Source organism: Raphanus sativus, unplaced genomic scaffold, assembly GCF_000801105.2.
Source record: "Raphanus sativus cultivar WK10039 unplaced genomic scaffold, ASM80110v3 Scaffold1732, whole genome shotgun sequence".
Classification (NCBI taxonomy): Eukaryota; Viridiplantae; Streptophyta; class Magnoliopsida; order Brassicales; family Brassicaceae; genus Raphanus; species Raphanus sativus.
The window spans coordinates 1-19,732 of record NW_026617041.1 but is presented as its reverse complement, the minus strand read 5'-3'; the positions used below and the strand labels follow the sequence as shown (position 1 = coordinate 19,732).

Sequence of the window (19,732 nt, the reverse complement as noted above, 5' to 3'; positions counted from 1 at the left end):
GTATTAGACTAAGATTACTTACAATGGTGTGGTTTTATCAACTGTCGATAAATTTTAACAACGGTTTATAAACTTACAATGGTTTGTTGTAAAAAATAAAAATCTGATGTGGCAAAATCAGTGTTGAAACTTATCAACACTGTTGAAAGAAAAATATGAGTACTTTTTGTATGACGTGACAAATAATGATTGGACCAAAATATTTAATTTGTTTTTCAGATTTTAATTATAATCCAAGTAGATAGATGAAGACATGTGTAAGAATCTGATTGAATGTTCATATTTTCTAACTTTTTTCATCTCATTATTTAACATCAACTATTATATATAATTATAAAATTATACAAATAATTTTATATCAAAATTCTTCATTTTCATACTCTATAGATAGAGATTTGTTTCATTTCATTTGGACACAGAAAAAATATCTTTTTTTTAATATGTAAAATAAAAACGAAAAAGAAAAATTATTTTCAAAATTTAATTAGTTCTTATTTATTTGATTTAGTTTCAAATGATAATTTTTATTAACACTATGTAATTACAAAAAACATTAAATAGAATAAAAATATGAATAGGGAAATAGGTTGTTGTAAATTTTTTACAACAAAACTATTGTAAAGAGCAAAAATTGAATGGGTGTTAAATTGTGACGTGGAAGAGAGAAAAAAATAATGGAAAGTAAAAATGAGGTGGTGTAAACATACAACCAATAACCAATGTACATAGTCTAACACGTACTGACACATCACACCTCTTTAGTTTCACCTTTTTTTAGACGCCGGTTACTGTCGAATTAAACTATTCCATTTTAAATTTCATATTTTTCTTAAAATGGAATCATTTTATAACAAAATATAATTTACTTGAATTCTATTCTATTTTAAAGTGAAACTAGAATAATAAACAAATGCATTACTCTATAAATATTTATAGAGTAAATTTATTTTTATTTCGTTGGAAAAAATGAGATTGAATATATATTTTATTCTAAATTTTATTCTAAAATAAAAGTGTAATAGAGTTGAAAATGTCCTTAACAATGTAGTTGATATTCTTCTTTTTTTTTCTTTTTTTCATGGGGAAAAATCTTCTAAAGCACTAGTCTTTTAAACATATCATTATCGAATACTCTTATTAGGGAGCCACCTGCAGTCTTGAATTATCAGTGTGTGAATTATCAAACGGTCTAAGATGGAAATTACGGAGGATGGAGATAATTTTCACTTTTGAGGAAGTAGGCTACTTCCATTTCCTTGGCAACGAAGCTAAAGGTCAACTTTATATATTGCAGTAAAACATAAATCAACCCTTAAGAGTTTATACATTCATTTTCTTGGCGGCTAAGGCATTTTGATAAATCCATTGTCATAACGTATGTATGTATATAATATTATTATTTATGTTCAAACATTGACTGAAATTATACAATTAGTGAGTGATTATAATTATTCGTCCGTTTATGTTGTCTCCAGTGTTAAGGAGCACATGACATGATGGTTCCATTATTATCAAATAGAAGAATCATATTCATTTTGATTTGCATCCAAACCAAGTAACCAACCCCATAGAAATTCATTTATGTGCCGAAAAGTTAATCAACATGCCGATTGATTACTCCTATTATATGACCAGGAAATATAATTTGTCAACGGTTTTGATCCAATAATTAAAAATTAAGATGTCAGAAATTCAAATAATTTGTTATATAAAATGTTGCAACTTGCAGGAGGGTGACTAAGTGCAAGCTAAGAAAAATCTCAGAATCAAATAGCAATTTCTTATATTATGATTTAATATTTTCATCCAATATTGTAGTTTAGTTTAATCGCATACAATGTTAAAAACATCATTCTGTGTGAAACTATATTTACTTAAGGATTTGATGTAAATGTATTAATAAAAAGAAAATAATATACTCTTTCTGTTTCATAAAGTTACATATTTTAGAAAGAAAAATGTTTTAAAAAGATCTATTTTAAAAAAAATTAATGCATGTTTTATTAACTAATTTCAAACTTTAAAAAACTTAATTTTATTTATTAGATTTTTGTTGGTTTAAATTTATGTAAAAAAATCACAAAAAATTATGTAAATTTAATGTATTTTATTAAAACACATGAAAACCCTAAAATATGTAACATTTTGAAACAGATGTAATCAGCAAAGAGAGGTTTAAAAGAAGTTAATATGAGTATATATTCTGATTAGAGCGTGGATCTAATTAAACAAGAAATGTAAAATCCCCCCCAAGTCATGAAAGCAACTCGAACTAACTGCACCGTCACTGCTTGCGTCAGTATCCATACAAACACATCAGACATGACTGCCTACATGAGAATACTTTTACTGTCATGAAAATCAAAACTGAATCTATTCGCTGTAAACGTGGGGGCCGCATTTCCCATGGTATCCCCCCGCTTGCATTAAATTTTATGATTATTCTAATGCCGTCGTATTTTGTGTCCAGATATGTTTTTATTTTCATCGTAGAGGCCAACACATTTTTTATAAGTCAAACTCAAACCCTATCTAATGGTACAAAGCTCTGGCTTGGACTTATACAGTTATACGTTTTAACTTTTAACAATTGGGTCTTTAACTTGCCTTTATAATCAGCTGTTTTACCACCATTAATCATTTTTGAATACATTAATTTGCATATTCTGGTGGCAGTTATATATCTGAAATAATCTCAAACATTCTACAAAGGATATATACATATATATGGCTAGAGAGTTATATGCTTCTCTCATCACAGAACTTCTGGTTTAGGTCACCAAGAAAAAGAGGAACTCAAAAAATGCAACCAGGAGTTGTGGCCGTGAATGACTGAACCCAAATAGGAGCAAAACAAACCAAACAAGAAACACAAGTCACGCAAACAGAGTTTCTTCCTCTTTTTTTTCTCAGTGTTAGCTGATTTGTCTAGACACGCCAACAAACTTTGCGTGGAGTGTAATAACATTTTAACGTAGAAACTAGGTCCTTGAAGAGTCTCTGTCCCTAATTCGTCTCTTTGGCAATGCAAAACTACATAAAATCTATGTTTATCTTATGGTTAGTCCCAAAACTCTCTCTCTCTCTGTCGTCAAAAAAAGATGCCGTCAATAGCGTCTGGTACAGTTACATCACCAAATTTGCTGCTTGTTTCAGTAGAATAAGTCTGCAACTTTTCCATCTATGCTTCATTAAACCCTTCAGGCGCAGGAGAGAAGCTGATAGACTTGCACAAGAAAGATACCGCCAAGTACAATGGCATTATACACGAAGGACTCGACTTGCAGCTCTTTAAAAACGCTGGAAGAATGTCCTGAAACTTTTCATCGCTGAATCTCTGTACTGAAAACAGCCATCTTCTTTTATGGCTTAACAACAACAAAGAAAACAAAACAAAAAAAAAGGAACATATCTCTCGTCTAGCAAAGTCCTTACATGTTGCAAATTGATTTTTCATGTTATACAAAACTGATTTTCTTCTGAACAAGATTGGCGAATTTCTTAAAAAAGCTAAGCGACCCAAATTGGTTTGTCAATTCAGATATAGGAACATGAATCAGGATACCATTTCTAAATCAAATTTGAATGTTTTTACATCCACAGCAACTTGAAATAAGAAAATGAAAGGAAGAGAAAAATTAACTCATTTGAAGCAAGTGATGATGGTGTTTCTCAGTTAATTTCATTTGCATATTTGGAAAAAGAGCTCATGAACTTTATTTGATTATTTGAGAAAAAAAAAGTTCATCCGTGGATTGCACTAAATTAATCTGGAATCCTAAGTATGGAACACTCCTGAAGTAAGTGATAAGTTGTTCTTTTTCAAGGTATGTAATCATTTACTTCGGTGTTGACAAAAAGAAACTGCAAATATACATAGTATTATACTCATGATACTAACATATAGTTTGCGTGAACAGTAATGAAACATTAATACGTTATAAAACTAGTGATAAGAAAAAGAGAGAGAGATCAAACATATGATCTCAAGTTGTAGCATATTTATCGGCTAATAAAGTGTTTTTGAGGTGGTTGATAAAAAAGTTGTTACTTGGACTTGGATACTTTAAGGACTTAGTCTCTGCTCGGCGGGGGGTTTTTAAATCTGATCCGTCTTAGGTTATTAAAGATCAACGCAAATACAAGCATAAAACATTCAAGTATCCAGACAAGAAAAGAAGGGTCGCATTGCACACAAGTTATATCACAAAAACCACATGTCTTGTCCTCAGAATCAGATTTCTACTCCCTTTTTCTTCTGATTTCCCTCCTTGGTCTTGCTCTTCTTCTTCTGATTTCCCTCCGTGGTCTCACTCCTCTTCTTCTGATTTCCCTCCCTGGTCTTAGTCTTCTTCTTCTTCTTCGTCTCACTCTTCTTCTGCTCACTCTTCTTCTGCTTTCTCTCAATAATAGTGTAATATAGATTAGGATCGTCTTTCTGCTCCTGAGTGAAGGTGTTGTAGATACCTAAAACAAATAGACAGACAAATTAATGAAAGGTTTTACTTGGTTAAAAAAAAAAAATAGAATAAGAATCAAAATTTACGTACGTGGGGGAATGTAGCCAGTCGGCGGTGGGTTATATTGAATTGGAAAAACCTTAGTAACTACAAGACTCAAGCCTCCCACAGAACGTCCACTACGTTCCAGAGCCTTGTCTACAGCCTCTTGACCTGTGAGATTAATGTAAGATTTGCTGTAAAAAAAAATCAAAAACAATTCTTTAGTTAGCAAATGGATAAATTAAAAATATATATTATCACGAAAACTGGGAAGAAGAAACGCAAACATTTCGGTAGCAGCAGAAGAGGTTTTGTGGTGGTGAGCAAAAGGACGATTTACAGAGAAATATTCTTTTATCTCCTTCTTGACAACATCGAGAGGAAGGGAATTGTCATAACCCGCAACCTCGACCCTAATAAACATTGTAGGAGATCATTTTATCAACAAAGGCAGACACAATTCTCCAATAATAAAAAAAAAAAGAGAAGAAAAAAAATGATTTACCTGAATGGGTACATAATGAAATTATCATCTTTCATCGGGTCCACGACATCATTAAGGTAAGTTTCGTGAAACGGGTAAGACTTAATTTGTAAAATCTGTCCTCCCATGTCACGTCCATCAAGCCTCAACGCCTTTTCTTCATCTTCTTCATTAAAATAAACGAAGGCGTATCTGTAAGACAAAAGTAAACAAGTTAAAGTATATAGTTAAAAAGCAGTAGCAGTTAATTTGAGGGAAGAGGGAAGGCACAAACTTGCAGAGAATCGTCCATTCATTGTTTCCGGGAATATAAACATGAATTATTTTTCCACATGAAGCAAAATGTTTTCTCAAAGCCTCATCGACATCCTCTATACGAAGCGAGGTGTCATATCCTTCAACGGAAATTCTCCTAATGCTGTTTGTTACAGAGAAAGAATATATTCATTGACACACACACATGATCTTTATCTAATTTAGAGATACAAATCTCAAAAAGAAATTAACGAACCTGCTTTTTCGAATCTCTGCATCACTACCGTTCGATTCCAGACCCTACGTTACAAAAAGATCTAATCAGAGATTCCTAAGAAGAAGAAACTAAAATTCATCAGAAAGCGATAAGGATCGAAGAAGAATTACTTTCTTGGCGGATTCGTCCATGGCGACTGCTGCGCTAGAGGTTTTTCGAATATTTTTGTTTTCGGGATTTTAGGTATTTATAGAGAGAACTCTCGACTTTAATTGTTATTCTGGTTTTGGGTCGTAACCGTCTTGCTCGTTGGGTCTTAAATTTTGTTTAGGCCTCTATTAGGCCCATTCACCAATAATCCTCTTCGGAAGCATTAACATTTCGAAAGAGGGGGAGGGGGGGGGGGGAGCGCGATAATTGCAGGACTATTCTGCGCTCACGTCAGCACTTAGCAGGCTGTCATGCATTGGTTGGTGGTCGAGAAATCTCCAAGATATTTCACCCAGTTAACAGAAATGACAATTGGTCTCTCGTTCTTTCCTTCCCCGGACAAACCAATATCATAAGAACCTACTTTCATTAACAAACAGCTCAAATAGCCAACCAGGAGGACCTGCTGCCACATAGGATTGATGGCGATTCTCTCTAGTAACACTTTTAGCAATGGCGATTCTCTCTAGTAACAATGTTTCTTTAGAGTAGTTTCTAAAAGAAAAAAAATAGTTACCTAGTTACTCATCCATGTTTAATTTTTTCTATGCTAATAAAAACACTAATTTCCTTACGCGTCACGTTTTAATTATTCTATCCTAACATATAGTTTGCGTGAGCAATAATGAAACATTAAATACGTCACAAAACTAGAGATCAGAAAGAGAGAGAGAGAGAGAGATCAAACATATGATCTCAAGTTGTAGCATATTTATCGGCTAATAAAGTGTTCTTTGAGGTGGTTGATAAAAAAGTTGTTAATTGGACTTGGATACTTAAGGACTTAGTCTCTGCTCGGCGGGGGGTTTTTAATCTGATCCGTCTTAGGTTATTAAAGATCTAACACAAATACAAGCATAAAACATTTAAGTATGCAGACAAGATAAAGAAGGGTCGCATTGCACACAAGTTATATCAAAAAAAGCATGTCTTGTCCTCAGAAAGAGATTTGTACTCCCTTGGTCTTGCTCTTCTTCTTCTGATTTCCCTCCGTGGTCTCACTCCTCTTCTTCTGATTTCCCTCCCTGGTCTTAGTCTTCTTCTTCTTCGTCTCACTCTTTTTCTGCTGTCTCTCAATAATGAAATATAGATTAGGATCATCTATCTGTGTTAGATAGGATATATTGTTACGATATTATAGTTCCTATATCTCAGGGAATATTCCCTATTATTGTAACAGTCTCGCCTTTATACGTAACTATCAATACAAAGTATCATTCAAGGGGAAACTCAATGGAACAAGAGTTATTTTTTGTGAATTTTCGAACTGAAATGAGATTTTTAATGACAGAAGGTGCAACAAGAATGGAGTAAAGTTTGAGAGGACGAAAAGAGTTAGGGAAAGAGAAAGAACCCGTTTGGTGTATTGGAACATGATTACCATTTGCAGTCATAATTGTTTATCCGATGCCAGAATTAAAAATTGACTTGAGATTACCTACAGAGTTAGCAAGGTGTGCTGTGGCGCCAGAGTCCATGTACCACTGAGCGTCAGAAGGATCCATCAATGTCATTGTGTTAAACGCTGCGGCAAAGTCCGTTGTCGGCTGTAGATTGCCATTGTTGCGCTGGTTCTGTTGCTGAGGTTGAATCATTGCAGGTCTTGGGCCAAGTAGACCGGGCTGTTGCATTTGAAACGGTTGTGCCCACGTGTTGGGTTGTTGTGGCCACATTTGGAAGCCTCCAGTCCAGTAAGGAGCATTCCATTGATTCATTTGTGGACGTTGTTGGTTGTAGAACCCGCGACCACGTCCTCTGTTTTTCTTGGATCCTCTGTTTTGGTAAGATTTCTGCGGTAGTTGTTGCTGAGATGCATGAGGGCTCCGATCTTGTGAAGCAGATGCAAGCAGAACCTTGTCGGAGGTTGTATCCTTCTTCACCACACGCTGTCCTTTGTTGAGTCGTTCCTCTTCAAGCATGAGCATGGAGCGAGCTTCGTCGTATGTGGGGAAGGGCTGTCTGTGCATTATCACATTGATGATGTTATCATACTTGGACGCAAGGCCATTGAGCATGTAGGTGACAAGAGTCCTCTCCGAAACAGGTGCTTCAACATTTCTCAAGAGATCCGCTATAGCCTTGAGTTCCTGACAGTAGTTGTGAACGGTGAGATCTCCCATCTCCTTCGTCCGAAGTTCATGATCCAGTCTTATCGCTCGAGCTTCTTTGTTGTTTCTGAAGAAGTTTTGAAGCCGATCCCAGATTTCTTTTGAGGTTCCACCAGTCTTGAATACTGATTTGAACAGATCCTTAGACAGCGTTCCATAAAGCCAGAGCTTTACAAGGCCATCCTTCTTGTGCCATGTTTGATCATTAGCATCAGTAGGAAGCAATGATCCATCAAGATGCCCGGCTGCATCAAAACTTTGACAGTGAGTGAGGAATAGTTCCTTCCACGCGTCATAGTTATGATCATCAATGTCGAGAATGAGAGGGATGTGGCTCTTGATGTTTGTGACACCGTAGGCGCGATCGATAAGTGTAGGTGCAGCCATTGAAATGAGAGTTAAGGAGAAGAGAGAAGATTAGAAGAAAAGAGAGAAAAAGAAGAAAGAAGATTAGGTTCAGAATCGTTTTGAACCTGGCTCTGATACCATGTAAAAGAATGAGTTTCCCCTTGAATGATACTTTGTATTGATAGTTACATATAAAGGCGAGACTGTTACAATAATAGGGAATATTCTCTGAGATATAGGAACTACAATATCGTAACAATATATCCTATCTAACAATCTGCTCCTGAGTGAAGGTGTTGAAGATACCTAAAACAAATATACAGACAAATTAATGAAAGGTTTTACTTGGTTAAAAAAAAAAATAGTATAAGAATCAAAATTTACGTTCGTGGGGGAATGTAGCCAGTCGGCTGTGGGTTGTATTCAATTGGCTCAACCTCAGTAACTACAAGACTCAAGCCTCCCACAGAACTTCCACTACGTTCCAGAGCCTTGTCTACAGCCTCTTGACCACAGAGATAAATGTAAGATTTGCTGTAAAAAAAAATCAAAAACAATTCTTTAGTTAGCAAATGGATAAATTAAAAATATATATTATCACGAAAACTGGGAAGAAGAAACGCAAACATTTCGGTAGCAGCAGAAGAGGTTTTGTGGTGGTAAGCAAAAGAAAACTTTGCAGAGAAATATTCTTTTATCTCCTTCTCGACAACATCGAGAGGAAGGGAATTGTCATAACCCGCAACCATGGCCCTAACAAACATTGTAGGAGATCATTATATCAACAAAGACAGACACAATTCTCCAATAATAAAAAAAAAAAGAGAAGAAAAAAAATGATTTACTTGTGTTGGTACATAATGAAATGATCATCTTTCATCTGGTCCAAGATAGCATTAAGGTAAGTTTCGTGAAACGGGTAAGACTTAATTTGTAAAATCTGTCCTCCCATGTCACGTCCATCAAGCCTCAACGCCTTTTCTTCATCTTCTTCATTAAAATAAACGAAGGCGTATCTGTAAGACAAAAGCAAAACAAGTTTTAAGTTATATATAGTTAAGCAAACAAGTATCGGGAAAGAGCTGGAGGAGTTAGGAAGGCACAAACTTGCAGAGAATCGTCTCTTCATTGTTTCCGGGAATAAAAACATGAATTATTTTTCCACATGAAGCAAAATGTTTTCTCAAAGCAAAGCGATAAGGATCGAAGAAGAATTACTTTCATGGCAGACTGCTGCGCTAGGTTTTTCGAGAGGCGATGAAGATATTTGAATTGTTTTCGGGATTTTATAGTCAGTCTCGACTTTAATTGTTATTCTGGTTTTGGGTCCTGGCTCGTTGGGTCTTAACTTTTGTTTAGGCCTCTATTAGGCCCATTCACTTATAATCCTCTTTCTTTCTGAAGCATTAACATTTCGAGAGCGATTAATTGTATTAGGACTATTTTGCGCTCACCTCAGCACTTAGCCGGCTGTCATGTATTGGTGCTCCAGAAATCTTCAACATATTTCACCTTCTTGTGTAGGAGGCATTGCCTCAAACAATGTTTCTTTAGACTAGTTTCTAAAAGAAAAAAAAAATAGTTTCCTAGTGTTACTCAGCCATGTTTTATTTTTTCTAAGCTAATAAAACCTCTAATTTCCTTTCACATCTCTTTTTAAAGTATTTTGACAGCTGTTTAACTAGCCTTACCTTCTTTTGCATTTTCTGGTGACAGTTAGTTGTGTATCTGAAATAATCTAAAACATTCCTCTAAATTTATACATTTTAATAATATGGTTGGAGAGTTGTATGCTTCTCCAATCACTAAACTTCTGGTTAAGGTCACCAAGAAAAAGAGGAACTCAAAAAAGCAACCATAAGTTTTGGCCGTGAATGACTGAGCCCCAATAGGAGCAAAACAAACCAAATGCAAGCTCATTTGTCTAAACACGCCAACAAACTTTGCGTGGAGTGTAATGACATTTAAACGTAGAAACTAAGAGTGTGATCGGTCCTTGAAGAGTCTCTGTCCCTAATTCGTCTCTTTGGCAAGCAATGCAAAACTACATAAAATCTGTGTTTACCTTATGATTAGAGTCCCAAAACTCTCTCTTTCTCTCTCTCTCTAAAAGCAAAAAAAGATGCCGTCAATAGCGTCTGGTACAGTTACAATCACCAAATCTGCTGCTTGGTTCAGTAGAATAAGTCTGCAACTTTTCCATCTATGCTTTATTGAACCCTTCAGGCGCAGGAGATAAGCTGATAGACTTGCACAAGAAAGACACCGCCAAGTACAATGGCATTTTACACACGAAGGACTCGATTATCTCCGCTGGAAGAATGTCGTGAAACTTTTCATAGCTGAATCTCTGTACTGAAAATAGCCATCTTCTGTTTCAAATTATTAAGCTCGTGGTGCTTATTTGCTAGCTCCAACAACAACTTGATCCTTTTAAAAGAGACATTACTCGGTCTATGTCCTTTCTCAACCATCTGAAGCAAACATTTCTCAGCCTCTTCTACTCTAGCGAGATCACAAAGCAAATCGAAAAGCACATCCGAAACCAAACTATAAGAACCGAAACCTTTGACCACCATATCTTGCCACAACCGCAACGCCATATCCACTCTCTCGTGTCTCTTAAACATCTTGATCAAGAACATACAGGACTGGGTATTGGGCAAACACCCATTCCCCAACATTCTCACATACAGCTCCCAAGACCGTCCCAAATCATTAGACAAAGACAGAACACGGAAAAACAGATTATAAGTAGTGGCGTTAGGAGACAAACCTTTCTTCACCATCTCATCCACCAACATATCTGCATCCCGGAGCCTCCTGGCAATGCAATAGTTCCTAATAGCAGCGTTGTAAGCCGGAACGTCAGGATAACATCCATACTCCTTCATTTCTTTCAAAACCTCTCTAGCTTTATCAGGCTGGCCGATTAACCCCAAACCGCCTATAATGGTAGTGTAAGTTATAACATCGGGAGTTACATCCTCCTCACGCATCTTATCAATCAGCTTGTAAGCTTTATCCATCTCTCTGGCCTTGCAATACACATCAATCAAAGAGTTGTAGGTAACGAGATCAGGTTTCAGCCCCTTTTCTTTAGTCATCTCGTGGAAGAAAGCTTCAGCTTCTTCAGAGGATCTCCAACCAGACAAGAGTATGTTAAAAGTCTGCAAGTCGGGGTGAAACTGATGCTTCAAAGAATGATAGACATTCCTAGCATCAGTCATGGTCTTCTCTTGGCAAAGAGTTCTCAAGAGAGCGTTGAAAGAAGCACTAGTGTGGAAGAAGGAATGAGGAGGAGGAGGAAGCAATCTCTTAAACTTCCAGAAAGACTCGACGGTTTGTCTAACGGAGCAGAGCTTAGCTACTCTACCTAAAACCACTTGCATCGTCCTGGGGGTTATCAGAGACCCATCATCCTTACGCTTGGTTTCAATCAGAACCTCCCAGATCAGATCCAACTTTCGATTTCTACCGAGGATATAGAGCATTGTATCTAGAGAAAAGGCTGAATGATAAAAGCCTCGTCGAGCATCGGCGTACCTGTACAACTCTAGGGCTTGAAGAGGGTTAGCGTGACTAAACCTCGCTCTTTTCACAACCTTATCGATTAAGTCCTTCGACAAGTGGATTCCACTTGAGCTCAGCGATTCCTTCAACTCTCCTCCTGACCCATTATTGACCATCCGGTAAACAGCTTCCGCGTCCGAAGCCACGCTGTGAAGAAGAAACGATGCAGAAGAGAGACGGAGACCGCGAGAAGTACACTGCGGCTGCGCCTTGAGGATCATCATCGTTGTTGAAAGATTGATTTTGAGCTTTGGAGGAGAATTGAATTGATGATCCAATACTAACCGATTCTCTCTCTATCATCACCGCCCTAGAAAGCCCATTTTACATTCTCATAGCCCGTTACTCCTTTTTTGGTTAACTCCTCCTCTGTCTTGTCTTCCTTTGGTATTTTGACTTTCGAAAATAGTATTTCTTTTTTTCCATTCTTATTTGATTCAAGCAAATAAATTCTAGTATAAAATAATGTTTTCTTAAACATAACTGAAGCCTCAAAACAAAATAAATAACAAAAAAACTTGGAAGACCTCCTTCGTCTTGCTTAAGGGTGTGTCAAAACATTATTTTCACTCCAGAAAAATTAACAATTTTTTACTTGGTTTCTTCAACCGAATCCCTACTAGTTTCCGAATGTGTAAGACAATATCAGGTTGTTGATTCCCTCCATCCTTGGATCTGTCTCAAACTCTGGATCTATGTAGAAGAACACCTGCCATACCAAAGAAAAGAGAAACAAGGTCTTGCTTTTTTGCTTACGTCATAATATATCAAACACAGCCCTAGATCAAAAAGGGTAGTCACCGGCATCTCGATCTCTTCTCCTGGAAGAAGTCGTTGCTCCTCAAAGCAAAAACATTGTATCTTGTTGAAATAAACCCCTGCCTGTGTGTGTGTTCGATGATTGAGAGTATCAATGACAAGATATGTATTAAGGCAAGTTTGATAGTGTCATTCACCCGAGGGCCGGCTAACATATTATATGTATGTACCTTCATGGGAGTGACATTGTACGTCGACACTCCGGTTATTGGAGCTGAACTTTTGTTTTCAGCAGTGTAAAAGGCGAGTGCGCTTTCTCCTGCCTTTACTCTCACCTATTTAAGTCCATTCCAAAACAAAACAAAACAAAAAAAGGACATATCAGTTCACATTAACAAGTCACAATACTATTCTTTACTTGTATAAAGCCTAGACCAACCTCTCTTTGAGTTGGAGTGAACTTCCACTGCATCCCATCTGCAACATCAGCATTGAACTGCACCACAATCTCCCTGTTTACAGAGTCAAAAAAAAAGTGACAGCGTGTGATTATAACAAGCTAAGCACGTTCACGTTACACGCATAATACAAAAAGATTAAAAAAAAAAAAAACAAAGATGACTGGTTTATGAATGGGGGTGTCTTAACACCACCTTTCAGTGACGGTGCCAGATTCTGAATGCCTAGCAATCTTCTCCTCAACAGTCTGTAGTAGTACAAGTCGCAAAGATCAAGACATAGAGTAAGAATAATTGTGAAAGGAATATAACAAATGGTTATATATACCTACCTCTTTGCGTTGAACAGTACCTCCATAACCAGTGGCTTGACAGAAAGTTCTATACAATGGAACAGCAGCGTAAGTGAGGCCAACCATGCCAAAGACAAGAGCAGTGAGATAGTAGAGCATTTTCTTCGATTTGGTTTAGAATACTGGCGATGAGCACCACCGAGTAACATGGATATACAAGTAGCAGAGCGGAGGAGAAACGAAGGCGAGCTTCCCCAAAACGCTCTCTTGCTTAGGAGATTATGCGGATTGCCTTCTTTACAAGCTCCATAATGAGAGCACGGAACAAGAAGAGGCACAGTCCTCCTACACAAACATCTTTCTCTGAGGAATTTCAACAAACAGTAAGTATGCATATCAGGGAGGGAGAGAGGGAGGGAGGATTCATTTTCTACCTCGACGTTGTTCGATGAATGTTGTGTAAATATGAAGAAAACCGAGTCCCTCTACATGCCTTGGACCACGACATGTCACAAGAGGAATGGTTTCAATCGATCCACACTACAAAAATACACAAGAAACCACAAGACATTAGTTTGAAAACTAAATTTGTTTTGTCCCTTTTCCCAATCGTGATCGAAGAGTGGAAGAGGAAGAGATAGAAAAGGACTTAACGGTAAACGAAAGGCGTTCTTTTGTCGTCTCGATTTCGTGGGCGGTAGAGATATAAAAGACGTCGCATGAAATGAAACCATAAACACTACACTGCAACAAAAAAAAAAAGTCAGATAGTCCCATTCTTTAAAAAAAATTTGTTCGACACATGCATCTTAGTCCAATTTAATTGTAAGCCCACTTTGCTTTGCTAACTATGCAAATGGCCCATATAAAAATCTGTTTATAACCAAATAGAACAGTATTGGGTTATATCCAAATTAAGAATCTGTTTAGTGTTTATATATAACACACACACACGCGTAATGCCAATAGTACTTCTTCTTTTTTATGTCAGCCGTCAATAATACATTCCACAAATTTTGATCATTTTGTTTTCACACATCTATCACCCTAAAACCTATCTTATGACGACATGCCCCCGAGAAAGATTGCCGTTTGATGGACACATTTTCATGGCCGTCGTTTTATCCTCCGGTTATTATCACTGCCGCAGATTCTCCAGTCTCTAAGCTCAACTATCATGTTAATGATAGACGAGTATAACAAACTTATTCGGTAGTGGGTTTTTGTTGACGAATATTCTACAAATGTTAGTGATCGAAATCAACCGAGCCTGAAAAATGGTACAAAACAGAGATATAATATAACTACGTGTTTTGGAACTAAATTCAAGAGATTGCGAGGACAATTCATGTTCATTAAGCTTTGAAGAGGTTCTTAATTTGAGAATCAACATTCTTGGATAGGCGTTAGTCACTATCTATAGACTATAGTACTATATATAATAACTGCCAATCTTCGTTTACGTACAAAAGAATAAACTGCATACTACTGAAGTATATATATATTGTGACTTATTCATTCTAATTCATCGTGTACATTCACATGGTGTAGTACGTATTTTGTATAACAAACCAACAATCATAAAATTTTTTTTTTTTTTTTGCCAAAATGTGAATTTCATATATAATATGAGAAGAGTTTGTACGGATACAAAAGTTTTTAAAACATAGTTAAGTCAGACTTGGCAAAAAAATAAACAAGACTGAGTTAACATCTAATGAGGCCCGAGAGGTTACTCATACCGAATCCAAAGTTGCATCAGGTGCTGAAACTTTGTGATCTTCCTTCTGCCCAGTATCACATCCTTGATGAGACGATCAATGATCCTGAAAACAATAGCTGGACTATGAGATTCTCCTTTGTGAAGTCTGCTATTCCGCTCTGTCCAAATACCAACAATTGTTGCTTGCGCAACCAATCTTTTCAGAGTTCTGCTTGTTACCGTATCTCGCAAAGCAACCCATTCTGTAAATGACGTCCAAGTGTGGAAGGCTCTAAAAGAGTAACCAAGGCGTTTCAGAACAAGACCCCACACCTCTTCACTTACTTCACAGTTCAAGAAGAGGTGAGTTCTGTTTTCTTCAGACGTATCACAGAGACAACACGCGGAGGATATGTTCATGCCCCACGTCAGAAGCCTTGATCTCGTTGGTAGACGATCTTGATAGATAACCCAGGACGTAAACGCATGACGAGGGAGATGACCCTTAAACCAGATGCTTCGAGCCCAAGGTTTCTCTGATTCTCTGTTTCGGACAGCTTCCCAAGTTTTGGAGGTGGAGAAATCCTGCAATTCAACCCCATCAATTTCCCAAGCATAAGTATCTTCTGTCAAAGTAAGAGAAGGTAGAGGCACAGTTGTGAGATAAATTTGAAGTTCCTCAGCAAGAGGAGAACGTGCTCCCCTCAATAACCAGCCTGTGTCCGTGCAAGCGTCTGCGACCGTTGCAGAGAGACTTATGGAGAGGTGTCTCGGCCCTGATACGCCAAATCTGTCAAGAAGAGGACCCAAAGGAGTCCAGGCATCGTACCAGAAGCTAACGTGGCGACCATTTCCCAGCTTAGGACGAATGAAGGTTGACGCCAGATCACGAAGTGAGAGGAGGGATCTCCATGTCGAAGATGTTGTCTTGTTTTCATCCAAACTCCAAAAGCTCTCGTCTTTGAGTCTATAGTGGTGTAGCCATTGGGCCCATAGGGAATCAGGCTTCATGAACAGGTTCCAAATCAACTTGAGGCATAGAGTCTTGTTCCAGAGGCCAATGTCTCTAAGCCCCAAGCCTCCTTCCCTTCGCGGCAAACACACTGTTTTCCATGAGACCTTTACAATGCATTTCCTTGTCTCCGTGCCTCCCCAAAGAAATCGGCTGCAGAGGCTTTCAATCTTTGCAATGCATCCCTTCGGAAGAACAAAAGCTGATGTCCAGAAGTTTATGGTACCATAGATGACAGATGATATGAGTTGTCTTCTTCCTGCATAGGAAAGAGCTTTTGCTGACCAGCAGTTAAAGTTTGCAGATATCTTATCCAACAGAGGCCTATAGTCGGAGATTCTCAGTTTCCTGTGCATCAGAGGAAGTCCTAAATAGCGTATTGGCAGTGAACCGATGTTGAAACCAAGGCGAGTGATGTCTGCAGTTTCATCATTGTTCAAACCGGCTACGTAAAGCTCAGTTTTAGACTTGTTCATTCGAAGCCCCGACCAAAGAGCAAAATCCTCCAATGTATCAGCAATGCATTTTATTGAGTTCACCGTGCCATCAGAGAAAATCATCAGATCATCAGCGAAAGCTAAGTGGGTGAGCTGAAGATCCTCCGTTTGCGGATGGAACCCAATAGAACCGTCAGTGTATTTCCCTATCAACAGCTGCGAGAGAACCTCCAAAGCAAGAACAAACAGATAAGGTGATAGAGGATCACCTTGTCTCAATCCCCTTGTTCCCTTAAAATAACCGCAGGATTCTCCATTTATGGCTATGGAGAAATGAGTTGTCGTTAGGCACTTTTTGATCAGGGTTCTGAAAGCTGGTGGAAAGTTTAGTGCCTCCAGCGTAAACATGATGAAGTCCCAATCCAGAGTATCAAAAGCTTTCTGGAGATCTATCTTTAGCATGCACCGCTTTGAAATTTTCTTCCAGTTATAACCCGAGACCAGTTCTGTTGCAAGTAGCACATTCTCCACTAATAATCTGCCTGGAACAAAAGCTGACTGTGAGGAAGAGATGAGAGACGGCAAGAGATCCCTTATCCTGTTGGCCAACAATTTTGAAGCCACTTTATAAACCGTGTTACAGCAGGCTATTGGTCTGAACTCGGTGATCTTATTTGCATTCGGCTTCTTGGGCACTAGAGTGAGAAGAGTTGCATTCCACTGCTGTAGCATTTCCCCTGTTCGGAAGAATTCCTGGACAGCATCAATCATATCACGTCCAACAGATGTCCAGTTACCGATGAAGAACTCAGCGGGGTAGCCGTCAGGCCCCGGTGATTTGTTCTTTGGGAGTGATAGGAAAATATTCTGGATATCATGATCAGTGAAAGGGGCTGAGAGCGTATCAATAGCGTTAGGCGAGCACTGTTTTTGGAGAACCGAGGCAATGTCGCTTGGAGTGGAGACCGTGGCCGCGTTTTCACCCCCCAGGAGATTCTGATAATATTCAATAGCATGTTGCTTTATTCCCTCCAGAGAATCTATGATGTTATCATCCTGGTCAAGTAAAAGATGAATATGATTCTGGTTTTGTCTTGCTTTGATCACCCTGTGGAAAAAAGTGGTGTTAGCATCTCCCTCAACAGCACACTGAACTCTTGATCGTTGTCTCAAGAATTTATCCTCAGCTCTAGCCAGAGTCACCCACTTGAGTCGAGCTTTCTTTTCTAGTTCTGCCGCATCCGGAGATGGCGCAGATAAGTAAGCACTCTGACAGTTGGTAAGGTCATTGAACGCCTCCTCCACTCGCTTTTCAAGGTCAGAGAAGTTCTCCTTGTTGAATGCACGAATAATAGGCTTGAGCTCCTTTAGCTTCTTTGATACGCAGAGTTGCTTTGAACCATGAAATGGTAAAGCATTCCAGGTTGATCTGATCAGGTCCCCAAACTCCGGATGATCGTTTAAGTGGGCAAAAAATCGAAAGGAGCGCTTCTGAGTGGGCTTGTAGTGGTCCATGAAAACACAGCAGGGGCTGTGATCAGATATTCCCGGTTTTCCAAAAACTCCAATTGAATCCGGAAATTCCTCAAGCCACTCCTCGTTACACAAGATTCGATCCAACTTCTTAGATACATGGTGATTTGTCCAAGTGAAGTCATGGCCACTAAACCGGAGGTCAGCTAAGGAGCTTCGAGTAAGACAGTCACTGAAGTTTCTCATACCACGAGAGAAAGAGAACTGATCGGCAGAGGAGCGTTCTGAAGGAGAGATAATCTCGTTAAAATCTCCCAGTACAATCCAAGGAAGACCGCAAAGCTGAGACGAGTTGGAGGTTGCCTCAAGTTCATCCCATAATAGTCTTCTTTCTTTTCTGCAGTTGGACCCATAGACAAAAGAAACTCCAATTTCCGTAGGCTGAAAGGGGAGTTTTACAGTGCAGGTAATCATCTGGAGTGATTTTGTGATGATGTTGACCTGAACCGAAGGCTTCCATACAATCCAAATTTTCCCAATATTTGAGAACTCGTAGTTGCTCTCTAGAGACCAACCCGGTAAAATACTTTTAATAGTAGAATCCGCTTTTTCCCGCTGTACATGAGTCTCGACGAGACCACCAAAAAAAGGTTTATACTTCCGAATCCATTTTCTAAGACCGCGCTGTTTTATAGGGTCATTAATCCCTCTTATATTCCAGCCAAAAAAATCCATTAAGGGGGTAAAATTTAGAGGAGTGAAGGGCCTCTAGCCCTAGCCTTGGTGTTTAACCGCTTCTGATACCTCTTGGTGTACACCTCGAGGAACTCGTCTTCTTCATCCGGGTTGTCCTCATCAGCAGAGAACGTAGAGTCTGAAGAAGAGCCAGTGCTAGACTGCTCTTGCAATTTGCTCTCATCTGTTAGATCAACAAAGAGGCTTCCTTTACTCAGATCATGTTCAACTGTAGTCGTACAACCAGTCTTTGGAGAGGAAGTAGACTCTAGGGTAGCAGGTACTGCATTTAACAGAGGAGGAAAATCTTCCGGTGGAGGAGGAACATCTGGGGGGACCTCCCGAGGAACATCTGGTGTTGAGGTTGAAGCCAGTACCGGTGGTTCCGGGATTTTTACTCCTACTTGCTTGTAAACCATTTTCTGTTTGCCTACAATAGGGAGAAGACTATTGATAGGTGCCTTTCCTTTGCGCTTTGCTGTCTCCTTAAAAATATGGTTTGATCTTGGACAATCCGCAGTGACGTGCCTCACAGAGTTACAGATCGTACATGTCGGAGGGGCAGCCTTGCATTTCGTGATTGTGTGACCATACTTATTGCAGTAGGAACACAGAGATGGGAGCCAGGGACTTGAGACCCCAATTCTCCGTGTATCACCATTTTCAAAGCGAGCATTCACAAACTTTGGAATAGGCTTGCGAGGGTCAATAACTGTGTAGACCCGAGCGACTTCGATGTTAGTAAGGTTCTCTGTAGAAGGATGCAAGCATACCGGGTGCCCAGCAAGTCCTGCAATCTCCTTAAGAGCGTCTTTGTTAAAGAATTGCAGTGGGACACCAGTGAATTCCAACCAAACAGGAACCATGTCGAGCTCCGGTTTACTTTGCTGGATTCCGGGAGACCATTTTGCAACGAACATTGTCTGGCCATCTATTTGCCATAAGCTCTGAGAGAGGATCCTGCGCCGAGCATTAGGACATGGCACACGAAACAGGACTGCGTTGCCTTCCATTTTGTTAACCGTTATGTCGCGCTTCTGTCGGCTCCATATACCGTTGACAATAGCATGAATGGCGCCCCGAGCTGGAGGCTCTTCATAGAACTGGCCCAAAATGAAGTATTCCCAAGCTTTTTTATTCTTCTCAACAACAGAGTTCGGGATGGT

The 19,732-nt window shown here is 38.8% G+C and overlaps 3 protein-coding genes, 1 long non-coding RNA gene and 1 pseudogene across 4 annotated transcripts; all 5 read right to left on the bottom strand.

Moving 5' to 3' along the window:
- Positions 1-4,094: 4,094 nt before the first annotated feature.
- On the bottom strand, positions 4,095-5,696 carry LOC108822573 (uncharacterized). The gene is made up of 7 exons (XM_018595688.2): positions 5,629-5,696; positions 5,498-5,541; positions 5,261-5,404; positions 5,008-5,178; positions 4,790-4,915; positions 4,551-4,696; positions 4,095-4,467 (listed from the first exon to the last, which is right to left on the bottom strand). The coding sequence occupies exons 1-7, from the start codon at positions 5,647-5,649 to the stop codon at positions 4,235-4,237; spliced, it is 885 nt and encodes a 294-aa protein (XP_018451190.2). The 5' UTR covers positions 5,650-5,696; the 3' UTR covers positions 4,095-4,234.
- A 2,590-nt stretch (positions 5,697-8,286) lies between these two features.
- On the bottom strand, positions 8,287-8,793 carry LOC108822577 (uncharacterized). Its single transcript, XR_001944886.2, has 3 exons — positions 8,752-8,793; positions 8,509-8,658; positions 8,287-8,430 (listed from the first exon to the last, which is right to left on the bottom strand). It is a non-coding gene; the product is annotated as an uncharacterized LOC108822577 (long non-coding RNA).
- A 1,170-nt stretch (positions 8,794-9,963) lies between these two features.
- Positions 9,964-12,054, bottom strand: LOC108822572 (putative pentatricopeptide repeat-containing protein At1g02420). Its single transcript, XM_056999308.1, has one exon. It carries the CDS (start codon positions 11,919-11,921, stop codon positions 10,461-10,463), a length of 1,461 nt encoding a protein of 486 aa, XP_056855288.1. The 5' UTR covers positions 11,922-12,054; the 3' UTR covers positions 9,964-10,460.
- Positions 12,055-12,108: 54 nt separating this feature from the next.
- On the bottom strand, positions 12,109-14,419 carry LOC108822575 (cytochrome c oxidase assembly protein COX11, mitochondrial-like; annotated as a pseudogene).
- A 4,161-nt stretch (positions 14,420-18,580) lies between these two features.
- On the bottom strand, positions 18,581-19,579 carry LOC130504684 (uncharacterized). Its single transcript, XM_056999306.1, has one exon. The coding sequence runs from the start codon at positions 19,577-19,579 to the stop codon at positions 18,581-18,583; it is 999 nt and encodes a 332-aa protein (XP_056855286.1).
- Positions 19,580-19,732: the final 153 nt, after the last annotated feature.